Source organism: Stegostoma tigrinum, chromosome 29, assembly GCF_030684315.1.
Source record: "Stegostoma tigrinum isolate sSteTig4 chromosome 29, sSteTig4.hap1, whole genome shotgun sequence".
Classification (NCBI taxonomy): Eukaryota; Metazoa; Chordata; class Chondrichthyes; order Orectolobiformes; family Stegostomatidae; genus Stegostoma; species Stegostoma tigrinum.
Genome location: NC_081382.1, coordinates 43,690,843 through 43,710,733, shown reverse-complemented (window position 1 = coordinate 43,710,733; position 19,891 = coordinate 43,690,843). Strand labels below are relative to the sequence as shown.

General features: G+C 46.0%; 2 protein-coding genes across 7 annotated transcripts in view; one reads left to right on the top strand and one right to left on the bottom strand.

The window, feature by feature from the left end:
- Positions 1–9,984, bottom strand: part of adamts13 (ADAM metallopeptidase with thrombospondin type 1 motif, 13) — a 119,741-nt gene extending 109,757 nt beyond the window's left edge. For both annotated transcript variants that reach the window (XM_059638322.1, XM_059638323.1), the window contains exons 1-3: positions 9,789–9,984; positions 9,512–9,569; positions 3,864–4,138 (exon numbers count right to left, since the gene is read on the bottom strand). In XM_059638322.1, coding sequence (XP_059494305.1) covers positions 3,864–4,138; positions 9,512–9,569; positions 9,789–9,893 — 438 coding nt within the window. In that variant the 5' untranslated portion in view covers positions 9,894–9,984. The remainder of the gene's footprint in view (positions 1–3,863; positions 4,139–9,511; positions 9,570–9,788) is intronic.
- The window catches only part of rexo4 (REX4 homolog, 3'-5' exonuclease), a 202,371-nt gene that overhangs the window by 153,896 nt on the left and 28,584 nt on the right, over positions 1–19,891 (top strand). The window contains exon 1 of one of the 5 annotated variants that reach the window (XM_059638330.1): positions 15,075–15,140. The exons of the other annotated variants lie outside the window; for them this stretch is intronic. The gene's annotated coding sequence lies outside the window, so the exon portion shown is untranslated. Of the gene's footprint in view, positions 1–15,074; positions 15,141–19,891 lie in introns of those variants that run through there. 5 annotated transcript variants of the gene reach the window in all.

Here is a 19,891-nt window from a genome sequence, read left to right as displayed (position 1 = left end):
AGAAATATTCATAAAGTATATTCAACATGGCTTCATACAACAATATGTTATGCCTCCAACCAGGAATCAGGCTATTTTACATTTGCTAATGTGCAATAAGGCAGGTTTAATAAGTTACTTCAGAGTAAAAGATCTCAGAGGAAATGGTGACCATAACATGGTAGAATTTAACATTCAGTTTGAGAGGGACAAACTTGAATCAGAAACAACTGTGCCAAACTTAATTAAGGATAGTTCCAAAGGAATGAGGGTAGAGTTAGCTGGAGTAAACTGGGAAAGGAGTTTAGCAGAAAAGATGATTGAGGAACAATGACAAACATTTAAGAGAACAGTCCATGGCTCACAACAAAGACAGATCTCAGTGAGGAAGGAGGATTCTAGGAATGGATAAGCCAACAATCGCTAACCAGAAATTTAAGGACAGTTTCAAATTGAAAGAAAAAAACATACAATATGACAAAGATTAATCATAAGCCCGAAAATTGGAAAAGTTTTAAAACCAACAAAAGAGGACCAACTTCACTCTAGAAAACGACAATGTTGTCGAGGAGAATACGGAGATACAGGCTACTAGACTAGGTGGGATTGAGGTTCACAAGGAAGAGGTATTAGAAATCCTTCAGAGGGTGAAGATAGATACGTCCCTTGGGCCGGATGGGATTTATCCTCGGATCCTCTGGGAAGCCAGGGAGGAGATTGCCGAGCCTTTGGCATTGATCTTTAACTCGTCATTGTCTACAGGAATAATGCCAGATGACTGGAGGATAGCAAATGTGGTTCCCCTGTTCAAGAAAGGGAGTAGAGACAACCCTGGTAATTATAGACCAGTGAGCCTTACCTCAGTTGTTGGTAAAGTGTTGGAAAAGGTTATAAGGGATAGGATTTATAATCATCTAGAAAAGAATAAATTGATAAGGGATAGTCAGCACGGTTTTGTGAAGGGAAGGTTGTGCCTCACAAACCTTATTGAGTTCTTTGAGAAGGTGACCAAACAGGTAGATGAGAGTAAACCGGTTGATGTGGTGTATATGGAATTCAGCAAGGCGTTCGATAAGGTTCCCCACAGTAGGCTATTGTACAAAATGCGGAGGAACAGGATTGTGGGAGATATAGCAGTTTGGATCAGAAATTGGCTTGCTGAAAGAAGACAGAGGGTGGTAGTTGATGGGAGATGTTCATCCTGGAGACCAGTTACTAGTGATGTACTGCAAGGGTCGGTGTTGGGTCCACTGCTGTTTGTCATTTTATAACTGACCTGGATGAGGGCGTAGAAGGATGGGTTAGTAAATTTGCAGACGACACTAAGGTCGGTGGAGTTGTGGATAGTGATGAAGGATGCTGTAGGTTGCAGGGAGACATAGATAAGCTGCAGAGCTGTGCTGAGAGGTGGCAAATGGAGTTTAATGCAGACAAGTGTGAGGTGATGCACTTTGGTAGGAGTAACCGGAAGGCAAAGTACTGGGCTAATGGTAAGATTCTTAGTAGTGGAGATGAGCAGAGAGATCTTGGTGTCCATGTACACAGATCCTTGAAAGTTGCCACCCAGGTTGACAGGGCTGTTAAGAAGGCATACAGTGTTTTAGCTTTTATTCATAGAGGGATCGAGTTCCGGAACCAAGAGGTTATGGTGAAGCTGTACAAAACTCTGGTGCGGCTGCACTTGGTGTATTGTGTACAGTTCTGGTCACTGCATTGTAAGAAGGATGTGGAAGCTTTGGAAAGGGTGCAGAGGAGATTTACTAGGATGTTGCCTGGTATGGAGGGAAGGTCTTACGTGGAAAGGCTGAGGGACTTGAGGCTGTTTTCGTTAGAAAGAAGAAGGTTGAGAGGTGGCTTAATTGAAACATATAAAATAATCAGAGGGTTAGATAAGGTGGATAGGGAGAACCTTTTTCCTAGGATGGTGACGGCGAGCACGAGGGGGCATAGCTTTAAATTGAGGGGTGAAAGAATTAGGACAGATGTCAGAGGTAGTTTCTTTACTCAGAGAGTAGTCAGGGAATGGAATGCTTTGCCTGCAATGGTAGTAGATTCCCCAACTTTAGGTACATTTAAATCGTCATTGGATAAGCATATGGACGTACATGGAATAGTGTGGGTTAGATGGGCTTGAGATCGGTATGACAGGTCGGCACAACATCGAGGGCCGAAGGACCTGTACTGTGCTGTAATGTCCTATGTTCTATGTAAAAAGTAACAAACAAAGAAAACTAACTTTGAGGGTTACTAGCTTGAAATATAAAAAAGGACAGTAAATGCTTCTTTAAATATTTGAAAAAGGAGACAGTGCCAAGGTTAGATCCATTAGAAAATGAGACTGGGGTAATAATAATGTGGAAACAGGGAATAGCAGAGGAATTGACTGAATACTTTGCATCAGTCTTTCCAGTAGAAGATATTAATAGCATTCCAAAAATACGAAGTAATCAGGACAAAAGAGGTTGAGGAAATAATTTTCACCGGTGAAGCAACCGTTGGTGAAATGAATGGGCCCAAAGACTGAAATGTCCTCGAGGTTGATGGGTTGCATCCTGGGGTATTAAAGGAAGCAGCTGCAGAGACGGTGATTGCACTAGTAAGTAATCTTCCAGGAATCCCTAGATTACAGAAGATTGGAGAGTTGCTAAAGTAACGCCCTTATTTAAAGATGGAGAGAAGCAAAGAACAGGTAACTAGTCCAGATAAAATCCTCATAGTCCAAGTGGACCACACAGGTTCTTTCTCATAGACTGCGAGAGAGAGAGAGAGAGATACGAAGAGGGAGAGGGAGTGGGGGAGAGAGGGAGACGGGGAGAGAAGGAGAGGGGGTTGGTGGTGGGTTTGCTTGTGGATCATCACACCTCAGGCAAGGAGTGAGGTTGAGAAGGTGGGGCCTCCACGGTAGCCTTAGCCAGTACAGAAATTGAACCTGCGCTGTTGAAGATGATAACATGTTTATCTAAACTGTTGCAAGTCATGGAACAGCATTTGCATGAATCACAAACCAGGTGTCCAGCCAACTGAGCTAACCTAATTTGACAGGAAGAATCAAGGAACTGAATATTATTTAAATGGAGAAAGACTGCAGACAGCTACAGCGCAGGGGGATTTGGAAGTCCTATCGCAGAAATCACAAAGTACTAACAAGCAAGTTCAGTTGGTAATAGGGAAGGCGAATGGAATGCTGCAGTCTATTTCAAAGGGAAAGAGTATAAAAGTAGAGAGGTTTTGCTAAAACTATACAACACACTAGTTAGGTCACAGTGGAATATCGTAAAAGTTTTAGGGCCTTTATCAAAGGAAAAATATATTGACATCAGACACAGTTCACAAAATGTTCATTAGGCTGATCCAGGACAGGGAGGCATTTTCTTGTGAGAAGGGAGTGTGTAGCTTGGGCCTGTAACCATTGGAGTTTAGAAGAATGAGGGGCAACTTTTTTGAAACACAGAAAATTCATATGGAGGTTGACAGTGTAGGTGTGGGAAGAGTCTAGGGCTAGAGGCATAATCTCAGTGTAAGGGTCACCCTTTTAGGACAGACAGAAGGGGGAATTTCTTCTGATAAAGACTAATATATCTGTGAAAATCTTTGTTGCAAAGAGTTGTCAAGACTAGGTCATTGTGCATATTCAAGGCTGATATTTTTAATCAGTCGGGGATGAACGGTTATGGGGAAGAGGCAGTAGAATTGAGGAATAACAGAGCAACTATGATTTCAAAGACATGATGGGCTGAATGGCCTACTTCTCCTATGTCTTAGGCTTTTGCAGTACATCCAGCAGCAGAAAACCAGCTGGGGATTAGCTATTTGCATATTAATAATACTTGGACACACAAACAAAAATACAACAGTTTTATCCTGCAACCAACAGATGTGCTCACCAGGTGATTACTGCAGTAAGTAGTCAGTGCCCGAACACCTGGGGGCCACACTAACTCTCCATTTTGAACACAATTGCCTGGTAATTGTTTGATAGTGCTGTAAGAGGAGTTGAAGACATGATGAACTAGAGAAAAGTCAGAAGCAAGTCTGTTCTCGATAGAGAATCGCAGCTGGTATGTCTCCCCTGAGGTCTTCACAGTACACAGCTCTTCCTCACAGGATTGTCTCTGGATCAGTCCCTGGCACTGACACCAGATAACTGCTGGAACTGACTCTGTAAATCAAAATGTCAAATCAAACAGTGGTATGTGATTGTACAGTACAGCAGCTCTCACTACATGTCAAATCAAACAGTGGTATGTGATTGTACAGTACAGCAGCTCTCACTATATGTCAAATCAAACATTCCACAACCTACCATAATCAAGGTTCATGATCTATTGATATTTAGAAACTTGGGTTCTAGATGGATGGAATCATGTGTGGCTTTTTTGGCTTGTAATTCTATACATGTTGTGTGTTAAGAAGGGCAGGCACATTTTGAATTTCATTTTTGACTTCTTTGAGTGATAGTGGGTTGTCTGGAAATTTGTTACCTTCATTTTAATGAATAAGACTTTTCAAACCCTTGAGGTGAATAGATCACTGTTTAGAAACACAGATAGTAAATAAAAAAAGGAATTGGGCTGTTGCATGGCAATAAGATGTTCAATGAGACAGGGAAAGAGAGATAGAACTATGTCATTTTGAAAAGGACAGAATCATCCAGAAGGTTAAGGAATGTGCTAATGGGAACTGCAGATGCTGGAGAATTCCAAGATAATAAAATGTGAGGCTGGATGAACACAGCAGGCCAAGCAGCATCTCAGGAGCACAAAAGCTGACGTTTCGGGCCTAGACCCTTCATCAGAGAGGGGGATGGGGAGAGGGAGCTGGAATAAATAGGGAGAGAGGGGGAGGCGGACCGAAGATGGAGAGTAAAGAAGATAGGTGGAGAGAGTATAGGTGGGGAGGTAGGGAGGGGATAGGTCAGTCCAGGGAAGACGGACAGGTCAAGGAGGTGGGATGAGGTTAGTAGGTAGGAGATAGAGGTGCGGTTTGGGGTGGGAGGAAGGGATGGGTGAGAGGAAGAACAGGTTAGGGAGGCAGAGACAGGTTGGACTGGTTTTGGGATGCAGTGGGGGGAGGGGACGAACTGGGCTGGTTTTGGGATGCGGTGGGGAAAGGGGAGATTTTGAAGCTGGTGAAGTCCACATTGATACCATTGGGCTGCAGGGTTCCCAAGCGGAATATGAGTTGCTGTTCCTGCAACCTTTGGGTGGCATCATTGTGGCACTGCAGGAGGCCCATGATGGACATGTCATCTAAAGAATGGGAGGGGGAGTGGAAATGGTTTGCGACTGGGAGGTGCAGTTGTTTATTGCGAACTGAGCGGAGGTGTTCTGCAAAGCGGTCTCCAAGCCTCCGCTTGGTTTCCCCAATGTAGAGGAAGCCACACCGGGTACAGTGGATACAGTATACCACATTGGCAGATGTGCAGGTGAACCTCTGCATAATATGGAAATTCATCTTGGGGCCTGGGATAGGGGTGAGGGAGGAGGTGTGGGGACAAGTGTAGCATTTCCTGCGGTTGCAGGGGAAGGTGCCGGGTGTGGTGGGATTGGAGGGCAGTGTGGAGCGGACAAGGGAGTCACGGAGAGAGTGGTCTCTCTGGAAAGCAGACAAGGGTGGGGATGGAAAAATGTCTTGGGTGGTGGGGTCGGATTGTAGATGGCGGAAGTGTTGGAAGATGATGCATTGTATCCGGAGGTTGGTGGGGTGGTATGTGAGAACGAGGGGGATCCTCTTGGGGCGGTTGTGGCGGGGGCGGGGTGTGAGGGATGTGTTGCGGGAAATGCGGGAGACGTGGTCAAGTGCGGTCAAGGTTAAGGAATGTGCAAGTTTCTATCAGAGCAGAAAAAGTTTGTAGCAGCAACAATGCAGCTTAAGAGTCTCTGAAACTGCCCAGGCAAAAAAAAAATGCCCTGTGTGGTTTAATTTCAGTAAGAGAAAATCTCCAGAAACAGAACACTTGGAAGAGGAGTTTAAGAAACCTATATTAAGAAATCAGTGAGCTATATCATGTCTCACTGGAGTACTGCACTGGAAGACAAACCAACCTATTCCTACATTTATCTCAGATTTCAAAATTTCATCAAACCACTGGGTTGTGCAATATACTTAGCTGCCAATTTGCCATACGAGGTCTCTCATTCACCAGAAAAGAAATATTTATTTTCACCAACTGTTTTTAGCTCATGGCAAGAAACATAAATTGTTAACTTATAACTACACCACTTAAACTCTACCCCCCTTTTAAAATTCCCACACATACAAACAAATGCACAGATACAAGGAATGCAAGCAGGAAAGGATGAAAAACATCAGTGAAGCACAGATGATCCACATCACAAAAGTTGATGAGCTGTTTTCTTTCAGGTTTTTTTTAACTTCCAATTCTTTGCTAATGATGTGAAGCTGTGGATATGTCAATTCTGCCACATTTGTGTCATTCGCCATTTGAGAATACTTGTCCCCATCAGTGTTTCTGATGATGTTTCTTCCCTTTTTCCTTTTAACAAGGGTATTTGTAGAGAGAGCAGTTTACAGGGAAATGATGAGTGAGAACAGCTCCCCAGAGATTTTCTGTTACTTCTCCACATAGGATGGAGAGAGTGTGATTGGGTTGCTTCATCCAACACAGGCTGCATGTTCCTCCCTCTATTACCCACCTATAAGGCTGGAGCCCCTTGCCTAGGAACCATTTATAGTTGTTACTGTGTTGAAATCTCTTGAATCCACACAACTGAAAAACCAATCAAAGGACAGTCTCTGGGTAAAACTCCACTGAATATACATACACTCACAGACACACTCACTCGCATACTGATATTCGCTCACTCTTTTTCACACATACATGCACAAACATATAGTCACTCGCTCATTCATTCTCTCTCACTCTCTCTCTCACACATGTTCACACACACATTCACTCACTCATATAGAACCAAGGTGTCTAGCATCCTCCCCACTGCTTGAATAAGGCAACGTTGTAGATACAACTCAAAATGGTTTCCACAAAATTGTTTCTAATCTATAATATTGTGTTCCATAGTTCTTTTCCTGTTTTTCAGTCCACGGTCCAAATAAATAAAAGTTTCTTTTACAACTATGATACCAGTTTGTTCAAGGGTCTCAGGAAGAGACAGTAACAAGAGAAATAGCATTGAGTGAATGCAGAAATAAGCAAAAAATAAACTGATTACAGGAATGACAAATGAACCAGGAAATTCAGAGTTAACCAGCAAGGTTATTGTCGAGGGTGAAAGGATTGAAGTTTCATTTCTGACATTTGCAATAGGACCATTTCAACCAGTTCTTCTTTAGTGTAAAATTGTTTGTATTATTTCCCTTTCTTGCATAATAATTTTTTCCGTTCTAAGACACTGGCAGTATCTTGTGACTATGTTCAGTAACTGACCACCACAGTGAACAGTTTCGTAAAATAAAACATATCATCTATCTAGGCAGGTTTGACTTTGGGATTTGACTTGTCCAGTATTACCATCAGCCAGATCCTAACCCATCTATAAACCCAGAAATACACACACTGCATCAAGGTACTGATGTTCAAATCCCTTCATATAAACTCTCATTGTCCACAATCCCAATGCCAAACTCTTTCGCATTCATCCCCACTGTATACCACCTAAATACCAAACCCCTTTACATTCATCCCCACTGTACCCAATTCCAATACCATTCACTTCCACTGTCCACAATCCCAATGCCAAACCCCTTTCCATTCACTCCCACTGTATACCATCCCAATGGACTGACTCTTTCCCATTCGCTCTCATTGTGCCATTACTGACTTTCCAGAAGTTCCAACTTCATTGTCCCATTATCAAGTATTCACCCCATTCATTTTATTATTTTTTTCACATATTCAGGACCCACTATTTAAAAGATGTGGGCTTTCCTTGCCCTCACTGTCTCTTATGGATTTCTCTCTACCCAAGCAATGTTGTGTGTGAAAGAACATTCTCCCGATCATTCCCTTCATTATTCTCATGTTAATAAATTAGTGTTCTTTACTAAGCAACTCAATGAGGAATGAAATTCACTTGTCCCCATTTACTCACTCAAAATATTTCATAATGGTGAACATCTTGACTTTTTGGCCCTTCTTCTGTAATGAGCCTCAGTTTCTCCAGGCTGTCTCTGTCATTCACGGAGCAACTCAAAATCCCAAATAGCCTAATTGTGCTCCTATATCTTATGGTCTTATGGTAAGTGACATCCTTTATCCCTGGTATGATCATACTGTAATGTCAAACCAGGGAACATGCAATATTCTAATTAATCATTAATACAGAATGTCACAGCAGTTGATACAGAATGCTGAAGCTGGTCAAACCAGGGGAGGCAATGGCCTAGTGGTATTATTGCTGAACTGTTAATCCTAAGACCCAGGTAATGTTCTGGGACCTAGGTTTGAATCCCACCATGGCAGATGGTGGAATTTGAATTCAATAAAATACCTGGTATTAAGAGTTTAATGATAACCATGAATCCATTGTCAATTGTCGGAAAAACCCATCTGGTTCACTGATGTCCTTTAGGGAAGGTAACTGCCATCCTTACCTGGTCTGGCCTATATGTGACTCCAGACCCACAGCAATGTGGTTGACTCTAAATTGCCTACCGGGCAATTAGGGATCAGCAATAAATGCTGCCTAGCCAGTGACACCCTCATCCCGTGAATGAATAAAAAGAACCATTAGGGGTAATTTCATGGCCCAGTCTATCCTCCACTCTACCACTACTATCAAGCTAGGTGATCAGTCGTGATTCAAAGGAGAGTGCAGGCGGGTATGCCAGGAGCAGCATCAGGCATACCTAAAATTGCGGTATCAACCTGGTGAAACTACAATAAAAGGTTACTTGCATGTTGAAGAGCAGCAGTAAGTGGGTAAGCAATCCTACAACCCAATGAAGCAGATCTATGCTCTTGCATTCCTGCTGTATCCAATCATGAACGATGATTAATTAAAGATACAACAGGACGAGGAGGCTCCACAAAGATCCCACCCTCAATGATAAGGGAGCCCAGCATATCAGTGCCAAAGACAAGGCTGCAGTATTGGCAACAATCTTCAGCCTTAGGTGCCAAGTGGATGATCATTTTGGCCTCCTCCTCACATCCTCAGCATCTCAGGTCTATGGAAAGTTGATCACATTCAGAGGTCATTGTTGGTATCAGAATGCAGATGAGGCAGCAGGGAAAACTAATCACTCAGCCAACCATTCTGCCCAGCCACCTCCCGCCTCGCCACAGCTGAGGGTATTCAATCACCAGCGCTGCCTTTGCAGTCAAACATTCACTGTCTAGGCTCCTGCAGGAAGAAGGATCAGGCTTTGCACCTGCCATTACCTCAACACTTTTGCTTTTCCTGCAGGCCTGTCCCTTTAATAAATGAGCAAAGCTCCTCATTTACAGCAATGAAGCAATCCTACTTTAGTGTAATATTAACTGGTTTAACATGTGTAAACACAAAGGGGTCCACTAAGGGGATGAAGAAAGAGTGAGTGAGGAGAATCATACCTCCAGTCCTTGAGGGATCACCCAAATAAGACTCATCGTCAACAAATTCTGGAACATTCTAAGGGAGAATGGATGACGGTAGTTAGATTTGAGACAAATATAGGGTTCACATTAAACACCACAAACTGAAACACAAAGACTGTTCCGTAAACAAAAAATAAATCTGATCCCTCTTCACCAGTAGCACCCACAACTCCACCATGGTCGATAATCTCAACTACGCCAAACAAGGTTAATAGGTAGAGATTGCCTTTTGTCAGTGTAACATCATGTTTACCTGCTTCAGGGTAAATCCTACACACCAGAGCTGGAGACTTAGAAGCACGAAGCACAGTGAGACACTCGCCATTGTGTTGTCCTTAGGCAGTCTGGATGATGGCATGGTACGACAGTGACATTGTCAGAAAAACAAGGGCTTTGTTGTTCTGCTTGGGATATCACTCACCAAGCCTCAACCCTGCAACAGTTTTGTTTGCGTAACTACATTTCTGGCACGTTCTCCCTTGGCCATTACACAACTCTACAAATAATGAATCGCACAAGCAGCAGTCACTGAGTCTGGACGTGTCTCTCTCTCTCTCACACACAAACACACACACACACACACACACACACACACACACACACACACACACACACACACACACACACACACACAAACACACACACACATCAAATTGAGGGAAAATATAACATATAAAATGTTCAAACCTGCAATATAACCATTACCATTGAGTAATTGAAAGAGGAATGTTTTGCAGGACTAAGGTGTGAGAAAAGAGGAAGGGGACTGACTGGCTCAACTCTTTCAAAAAGTGTAAAGAACGCTTCTTCTTTTGGATTGTGGATGAAAAATGGGAAAACATATTGTTTTAAACCAAGGAAACTGTTTAAGATGTTTATTAGCATGTATAGAAGATTGGTCAACAAACAGGAAGCAAAAAGTGGGGACAGATTGGTGATCAGTGGCTTGTGGTGTGCCTCAGGGATCAGTGTAGGGACTGCAACTGTTTCCAACTTACATCAATGATTTAGAATTGTGCACCATGTGTAGTGTGTCAAAGTCCACAGTTGATACTAAGATGAGTGGTGTGTGCAGAGGTCACTGAAAGTCTGCAGAGGGATATAGATAGGTTAAGTGAGTGGGCAAGGGTCTGGCAGATGGAGTACTATGCTGGTAAATGGGAGGTCATCCATTTTGGTAAGAATAACAGCAAAATGGAATATTATTTAAAATGGTGAAAAATTACAGCATGCTGCTGTGTAGAGGGACCTGGGCGTCCATGCGCATGAATCACAAAAAGTTGGTTTGCAGGTGCAGCAGGTGATTAAGAAGGCAAATGGAATATTGTCCTTCATTGCCAGAGAGTTTGAGTTTAAAAACAGAGAAGTTACGCTGCAGCAGGATAGGGTGTTGGTGAGGCCATACCTGGAGTACTGTGTACAGTTTTGGTCTCCTTACTCGAGAAAGGATGTACTGACACTGGACGGTGTGCAGAGGAGATTCACTGGATTGATTCCAGAGTTGAGGGGGTTGGCTTATGAAGAGAGATTAGGTAGACTAGGATTATACCCATTGGAATTTAGAAGATTGAGGGGCAATCTTATAGAAACATATAAAACTACGAAGGGTATATCTAAACAGGATAGAAGCGGGGAGATTGTTTCCACAGGCGGGTGGAACGAGAACTCGGGGTTATAACCTCAAAATAGCAGGGAGCAGATTTATGGCTGAGCTCAGGAGGAACCTCTTCACCCAAAGGGTTGCGAATCTGTGGAATTCCCTGCCCAGTGAAGCAGTTGAGGCTTCCTCATTGAATGTTTTTAAGACAGAGGTAGATTTTTGAACAGTAAAGGAATTACGGATTCTGGTGAGTAGACAGGTAAGTGGAGCTGAGTCCACGAAAAGATCAGCCATGATCTTACTGAATGGGGGACATTGCTCAATGAGCCTGATGGCCCACTCCTGCTCCTATTTCCTGTGTTCTTATGTTTCCAGTTTTACAACCATGTTACTGGAACACATTATGAGTTATTTATATAATGTTGCCTTATTGGAACAGTAAGGGATAAGCCAAGGCAAATCGTTACCACCCATGTGTGTTCAGGGAAATTCTGCCTAGAGAGAGTCTTTTGATCAGCTTTTCAACTATCAGCAGTTGTTCAGGGTTCAGGAGAGTTCATAGAGCTGGCTGCAGTTTATCTGTGGGGCAGAAGGGTAATTAAAACATAGATGCAATGTTCCCTTTAATCTTCTTACAAGTTGCATGCACTCCTGATGTCCATGTGTGTCAGCGGCTTGCAGAACCAGAAGTCAATGCTGTGATTGACATACCAACACCAATCACCATGCAAGGTGCATCAGGCCAATTGCACAGGAGGAAACATTGGACAGAAGCTCCAAAACCTTGCATTGTTTACATCTGTCTCTCTCCCTCTCTCTTGCTGTTCCCTTGCTCTGAAAGAAATGGCCTCTCCTAAGGTCTCTTGGAAGAATAGGGAAAATCTACAATCAGGCCTACTGAACGGAAGAATATTAAAACTCTTAGGAAAAGAAAGACTCCCCGGGTGCAACCAAGCAACCAGTGATCTAAAGACTGAACAAAAACAGAAGTTTCTGGAAAAGCTCAACAGGTCTGTGAAGAGAAAATCAAAGTTAATGTTTTGGCTCCGGTGGCTTTTCCTCAAATTCTTCCTTCACAGATGCTGCCAGACCTGCTGAGCTTTTCCAGCAATTTTGTTTTTGTTCTCGATTTACAGCATCCACAGTTCTTTCAGTTTTTAACTGAAGTCTGAACATCACTGTTCAGATAACACACTGAGGCATCATCAAGGAAAGGGAAGGGATTGTGGAGCCAATTCATCTAATTTCATTAATTTGGACAGGTGATACATCTTATATACCTCAAGTTAAGAAGGTCACCGTTTTAGGACAGGGGACTGCAGATTTAAAACAGAGATCAGAAGGAATTTGATTTTGTGAAGTGATTATTTTTCAGGACGGCACCAAATATGACATTAAATTAGCAGCAGTTAATTAGAGAATGATTCTTTTGATGAAGCATGAAGCTGTGGATTTCATTGTCCCAGAGTGTGGTGGGCACTGGGACACTGAGTAAATTTAATGAAGAGATAGACAGATCTTTAATTTAAGACAAATTAGTAACAGGTTAAAGGGTTATGGAGGTCAGGCAGGGAAGTGTAGTTGAGGTTGAGATGAGATCAGCCATGATTGTATTAAATAGTGGAGCAGGATTGAGGGGCTGAATGGTCTAGTCCTGCTCCTAGTTCTCATGTAACTGTATTCTTCTGTTCCTTTTTTACATTCTACTCTTCATATATTTATGTTTCTGTATATGCACATGTGTGTTGAGGGAGGGATAAAGGTTAAGTTACATAAATTAGAAATCCTGTCATAGAATCATACAGTCCAGAGTTTCCTGTATCACCACAAATATACGACCTACACCAGGCCCACTTCCCTGCACTAGATCCACAGCGTTGAATGTCTTGACCCTTCAGCTGAATAGGCTGGGGCTATTTTCCCTGAGGGGTGACCTTACAAATATCGATAAAATCATGAGGGGCATGGATAGGGTGAATAGCCAATGTCTTTTCCCCAGGGTAGGGGAGCCCAAAACTAGAGGGGCATAAGTTTAAGGTGAGAGGGGAAAGATTTAAAAGTGACCTAAGGGGCAACTTGTTCATGCTGGGGTGGTATGTGTATGAGATGAGCTTCCAGAGGAAGTGGTGGAAGCTGGTTCAATTATGTTTAGATTAGATACGCTACAGTGTGGAAACAGGCCCTTTGGCCCAACAAGTCCACACCACCCCATGGAGCATCCCACCCAGACCCATCACCCTATAACCCCCTAATCTACACACCCCTGAACACTATGGCCAATCCACCTAACCTGCACATCTTTGGACTGTGGGACGAAACTGGAGCACCTGGAGGAAACACACGCAGACACGGGGAGAATGTGCAAACTCCACACAGACAGTTGCCCGAAGCTGGAATCGAACCCGGGTCCCTGGCGCTGAGAGGCTGCAGTGCTAACCACTGAGCCACCGTGCCGCCCCAAAGGCATGTGGATGGACGTATGAGTAGAAAAGATTTACAGGGATATGGGCCAAATGGGATTAGATTAATTTATGAGTTGGACCAAAGGGTGTGTTTCAGTGGTGCACATCTCTATGACACTAAATGCTCATCCATGTACTTTTTAAAGGTTTTGACATTTCCTATGTGGCCTGCCCTCCTAAGCTGTACATTCCAGATCCCCACCACCCTCTAGGGTTTTCTCAAATCCCCTCTAAACCGCTTGACTTTCACTTTAAAATTATGCCGCTTGTTATTGATCCTGTCTTTGTACTATTCTAATTAAAGTTATACATTTATAGGTTAACAATTCATCTGGTATATCTTTTGCCATTGGTTAAAAAAAGTTTGCTTTTCTTGTTAATGTCGAAAATGTGGTGCGCATATTCTTTTAACCTGAATTAAACAGCTGGGCAGAATTGGCCAATTTTGTGGCTTTGATAAAATATTTCACATTTGTCATGACTCAGGGAATGGTGGGGTTTATAATTTACAGAGCATCATCCCAGTGTGATATGACACTTGTCAACAGACAAAAAAGTCGAGATACTCAAGAGCCCAGAATTAGATGAGCCCAGAGATCTCAGAGGATGGTGGATCTGGTGGAAGATGATGGAAATGATAGAAGAATATGAGATTGAAACATTTGGCAGGATATTAATCTGTGTGAATTATATCACTGCTGCAACTGAGCCCAGTTAATGTTCAGACAGCACGAATCACTGGAAAGTAAACAGGAACAGGAACCTTAGCTGATTTGATTCCCTCTGGAACCCAGGGGTCATTCAGGTTGCTTGTACTTACGGGACACCAGCCTTGGATGCTGTGGGAAGTATATTTCTTGCTTCATCAGGAAGGTAATTTCCAAATGAATCAATTAACCCACAACAAATTCCACTGTCAACTCAATTTCACATTTGGCACTTTCCTAAAAAAATAACCACCTCACAAAATGAAAATATGTCTGTCATCTTTTTCCTGTAAATACAATGCAAGCTTATCTTGTTTTTTCTTCTATCTCTGCTGTTGATAGAACTTACTCTGGCAAAATAGATAAAACTACAAACATTGCATGCGTTCTCCCATTTCCTGATCAATGAGTCACATGAGAAAGTGTTGTTAACCTTGTGCTTTTGGGAAATTGATCAACAATTTCTAAATTATCACTGAAGGCTATAGCACGGCCTTTGGCCGATTGTGCTCTGCCAGTTCTTTAGGAGATCATACAATCAGTCGCCACTCTTCCCCCACAATCCTGCAAAGTTCTCTTGTCAAAGTTCCAATTGAATCTGCTTCCACTGACCTTCAGACAGCACTTTGTACAAGTTTCTGTATACAGTAAATTCTCCTCATCTCCCCCATTGGTTCTTTTACCAATTCTTTTCAATGTCCCTCTGGTTACTAAGCACAGAGAAGTGGTTTCTCCCTATTTACTCGAATAAATTTATATGACTTTGAACATCTCTCTTTTAAACTTCTCTGCTTTTGGGACAATGATCTCAGCAACTCCAGTCTCTGTGCGTTCACGTAAGTAGGATCATTCTAGTAAATCTCCCCCACACCATCTCCAATGTCACAATATTCTAGCTATAATGTGGTTCCCAGAATTGAACACAATCCCCCCACATCGGGCCACACCAGGGTTTATAAATGTTTAGGATTCCTGCAAATTCTTGTATTTTACACCGTTATTTTTAAAGCAAAGCTTCCTATATACGTTACCTGACAGCCTTTCCTAATATTTGTTTAAATATTTGTCCACATAGAGCCACAGACCTTTGATTTGCTGCACCATTTTAAAAATTACATCATTTAGGTTTTCATGCATCTAAAATTAAGACACTTGCTTAATTATAGGTTTCAAACTTTATCCCAGAGCTTTGATACAATAAACCAAGCCAGCCCAGTAAAGGACCTCGATATTATCACCTTCCAAACATGACACAGTTACCATTTAGAAGGACAAATTCATCAAATACTTACAAACACTTTCAGGTTCCTTTCCAAGCCACAACAATCTTGATTTGGAAATAGATCACTCTTCCTCTATTGTCACTGGGTCAAAATACTTAGACTCACTCCCTAACAGAATTGAGTATGTTCCTTCAAATGGATTGTGGCAGTTGACCATCACCTTCTCAAGAGTAACTAGGGACAGGCAATAAATATTAGCCCAACAACACACATACCCCATGGTTAAATTCAAAAAGGCCATGCCGAAGAACATCTGCGGTGCCAGAGGATTACTGCTAATGGAGCGCCACACTGTCAGAGGGTCAGTGCTGAGGGAGTGGGCACTGTTGGAGGGACAGTGATGAGGGAGCGGGCACTGTTGGAGGGTCAGTGCTAATGGAGCGCCACATTGTCAGAGGGTCAGTGCTGAGGGAGTGGGCACTGTCAGAGGGTCAGTGCTAAGGGAGCGCCGCACTGTCAGAGGGTCAGTGCTGAGGGAGTGCTGCACTGTCGGAGGGTCAGTGCTGAGGAAGCGGGCACTGTCAGAGGGTCAGTGCTGAGGGAGTGGGCACTGTCAGAGGGTCAGTGATAAGGGAGCGCCGCACTGTCAGAGGGTCAGTGCTGAGGGAGCGGGCACTGTCAGAGGGTCAGTGCTGAGGGAGCGCCACGCTGTTGGAGGGTCAGTGCTGAGGGAGGGGACACTGTCGGAGGGTCAGAGCTGAGGGAGCGCCGCGCTGTTGGAGGGTCAGTGCTGAGGGAGGGGACACTGTCGGAGGGTCGGTGCTGAGGGAGTGGGCACTGTCGGAGGGTCGGTGCTGAGGGAGCGCGGCACTGTCAGAGGGTCAGTTCTGAGGGAGTGGGCGTTGTCGGAGGGTCAGTGCTGAGGGAGTGGGCACTGTCGGAGGGTCAGTGCTGAGGGAGGGGACACTGTCGGAGGGTCAGTGCTGAGGGCGTGGGCACTGTCGGAGGGTCAGTGCTAAGGGAGCGCCGCACTGTCAGAGGGTCAGTGCTGAGGGAGTGCTGCACTGTCGGAGGGTCAGTGCTGAGGAAGCGGGCACTGTCAGAGGGTCAGTGCTGAGGGAGTGGGCACTGTCAGAGGGTCAGTGCTAAGGGAGCGCCGCACTGTCAGAGGGTCAGTGCTGAGGGAGCGGGCACTGTCAGAGGGTCAGTGCTGAGGGAGCGCCACGCTGTTGGAGGGTCAGTGCTGAGGGAGGGGACACTGTCGGAGGGTCAGAGCTGAGGGAGCGCCGCGCTGTTGGAGGGTCAGTGCTGAGGGAGGGGACACTGTCAGAGGGTCAGTGCTAAGGGAGCGCCGCACTGTCAGAGGGTCAGTGCTGAAGGAGTGGGCGTTGTCGGAGGGTCAGTGCTGAGGGAGGGGACACTGTCGGAGGGTCAGTGCTGAGGGCGTGGGCACTGTCGGAGGGTCAGTGCTGAGGGAGCGCCGCACTGTCAGAGGGTCAGTGCTAAGGGAGCGGGCACTGTCAGAGGGTCAGTGCTGAGGGAGCGCCACGCTGTTGGAGGGTCAGTGCTGAGGGAGGGGACACTGTCGGAGGGTCAGAGCTGAGGGAGCGCCGCGCTGTTGGAGGGTCAGTGCTGAGGGAGGGGACACTGTCGGAGGGTCGGTGCTGAGGGAGTGGGCACTGTCGGAGGGTCGGTGCTGAGGGAGCGCCGCACTGTTGGAGGGTCAGTGCTGAGGGAGCGGGCGCTGTCGGAGGGTCAGTTCTGAGGGAGTGGGCGTTGTCGGAGGGTCAGTGCTGAGGGAGGGGACACTGTCGGAGGGTCAGTGCTGAGGGCGTGGGCACTGTCGGAGGGTCAGTGCTGAGGGAGCGGGCGCTGTCGGAGGGTCAGTGCTGAGGGAGCGGGCACTGTCAGAGGGTCAGTGCTGAGGGAGGGGACACTGTCGGAGGGTCAGTACTGAGGGAGCGGGCGCTGTCGGAGGGTCAGTTCTGGGGGAGTGTCGCACTGTCGGAGGGTCAGTGCTGAGGGAGTGGGCACTATCAGAAGGTCAGTGCTGAGGGAGCACCGCACTATCAGAGGGTCAGTGCTGAGGGAGTGCCGCACTATCAGAGGGTCAGTGCTGGGGGAGTGTGCACTGTCAGAGGGTCAGTGCTGGGGGAGTGTGCACTGTCAGAGGGTCAGTGCTGAGGGAGTGCCACACTATCAGAGGGTCAGTGCTGGAGGAGAGCCGCACTGTTGGAGGGTCAGTGCTGAGGGAGTGGGCACTATCAGAGGGTCAGTGCTGAGGGAGTGCCGCACTGTCAGAGGGTCAGTGCTGAGGGAGTGCCACACTATCAGAGGGTCAGTGCTGGAGGAGAGCCGCACTGTTGGAGGGTCAGTGCTGAGGTACTGGGCACTGTCGGAGGGTCAGTGCAGAGCGAGTGCCACACTGTTGGAGGGTCAGTGCTGGGGGAGTGCCGCATTGTCAGAGGGTTAGTGCTGAGGGAGTGCCGCACTATCAGAGGGTCAGTGCTCTGGGGGAGTGCCGCACTATCAGAGGGTCAGTGCTGGGGGAGTGCAGCACTGTCGGAGGGTCAGTGCTGAGGGAGCACCGCACTGTCAGAGGGTCAGTGCTGAGGGAGTGGGCACTATCAGAAGGTCAGTGCTGAGGGAGTGCCGCACTGTCAGAGGGTCAGTGCTGAGGGAGTGCCACACTATCAGAGGGTCAGTGCTGGAGGAGAGCCGCACTGTTGGAGGGTCAGTGCTGAGGTACTGGGCACTGTCGGAGGGTCAGTGCAGAGCGAGTGCCACACTGTTGGAGGGTCAGTGCTGGGGGAGTGCCGCATTGTCAGAGGGTTAGTGCTGAGGGAGTGCCGCACTATCAGAGGGTCAGTGCTCTGGGGGAGTGCCGCACTGTCGGAGGGTCAGTGCTGAGGTACTGGGCACTGTCGGAGGGTCAGTGCAGAGCGAGTGCCACACTGTTGGAGGGTCAGTGCTGAGGGAGTGCCGCACTATCAGAGGGTCAGTGCTCTGGGGGAGTGCCGCACTGTCGGAGGGTCAGTGCTGAGGTACTGGGCACTGTCGGAGGGTCGGTGCAGAGTGAGTGCCACACTGTTGGAGGATTAGTGCTGAGGGAGTGCCACACTGATAGAGGGACAGTGCAGAGGGAGTGCCGCATTGTTGGGGGGTCAGTGCTGAGGAAATGTCACATTGTCAATGGAAAGTATTGAAGGACAGCTCACAGGAAAGATCCTGAACTACCTGTTCCTCTGCTCACAAAAAAAGACCCTGAACTACCTGTTTCCTGCTAGTTCAATGCACCACCCTGCTCTCTGGCCAACATCTCTGTCTCCAGCTTGCTACAGTGTTCCAGTGAAGCCCAACGCAAGCCAGAGGAACAACACCACATTTTCCACTTAGGGGCCCAACAGCCCTCCGGACTCAATGTTGAGTTCAACAATTTTAGGGCCTAAACTCTCCCATATCCCAGCCCCCTAACCCACACACCAGGCCTTGTTAACACGTAGATGCCACTACACAGCCCCCCTGTTGTTAGTCACTAACAGTCCTCATTAACAGCTATTCACCCTCCCCAGCCTGATCATTAGCAACTCCTTTGCCTGTCCAACTGTCTTTCTCTCTCTTTAGGCTCTATCCTATCGCTTGCCCCCTACCTCACCCACCTCCCTATTTTCTGCATATAAACTGACGTTTCCCAGCCACCATCAGTTCCAAGGAAGGGTCACCAGACTTGAAACGTTAACTCTGTTTTCTCCTCCACAGTCGCTGCCAGACCTGCTGAGCTTTTGCAGTAACTTTGTTTTTGTTCTTTTGGTTTTTATTGAAGCAGAGCTGTCTTGATGGAGGGCCAATACTGAAGGAACACTCCACTGTCAGTAGATCATTAGACCATGAGACAGAGGATTTGACATATGCCAGTGATAATGGGAACTGCAGATGCTGGAGAATCCAAGATAATAAAATGTGAGGCTGGATGAGCACAGCAGGCCCAGCAGCATCTCAGGAGCACAAAAGCTGATGTTTCGGGCCTAGACCCTTCATCAGAGAGGGGGATGGGGAGAGGGTTCTGGAATAAATAGAGAGAGAGGGGGAGGCAGACCGAAGGTGGAGAGAAAAGAAGATAGGTGGAGAGGAGACTATAGGTGGGGAGGTAGGGAGGGGATAGGTCAGTCCAGGGAAGGCGGACAGGACAAGGAGGTGGGATGAGGTTAGTAGGTAGGAGATGGAGGTGCGACTTGGGGTGGGAGGGAGGGATGGGTGAGAGGAAGAACAGGTTAGGGAGGCAGAGACAGGCTGGACTGGTTTTGGGATGCAGTGGGTGGAGGGGAAGAGCTGGGCTGGTTGTGTGGTGCATTGGGGGGAGGGGA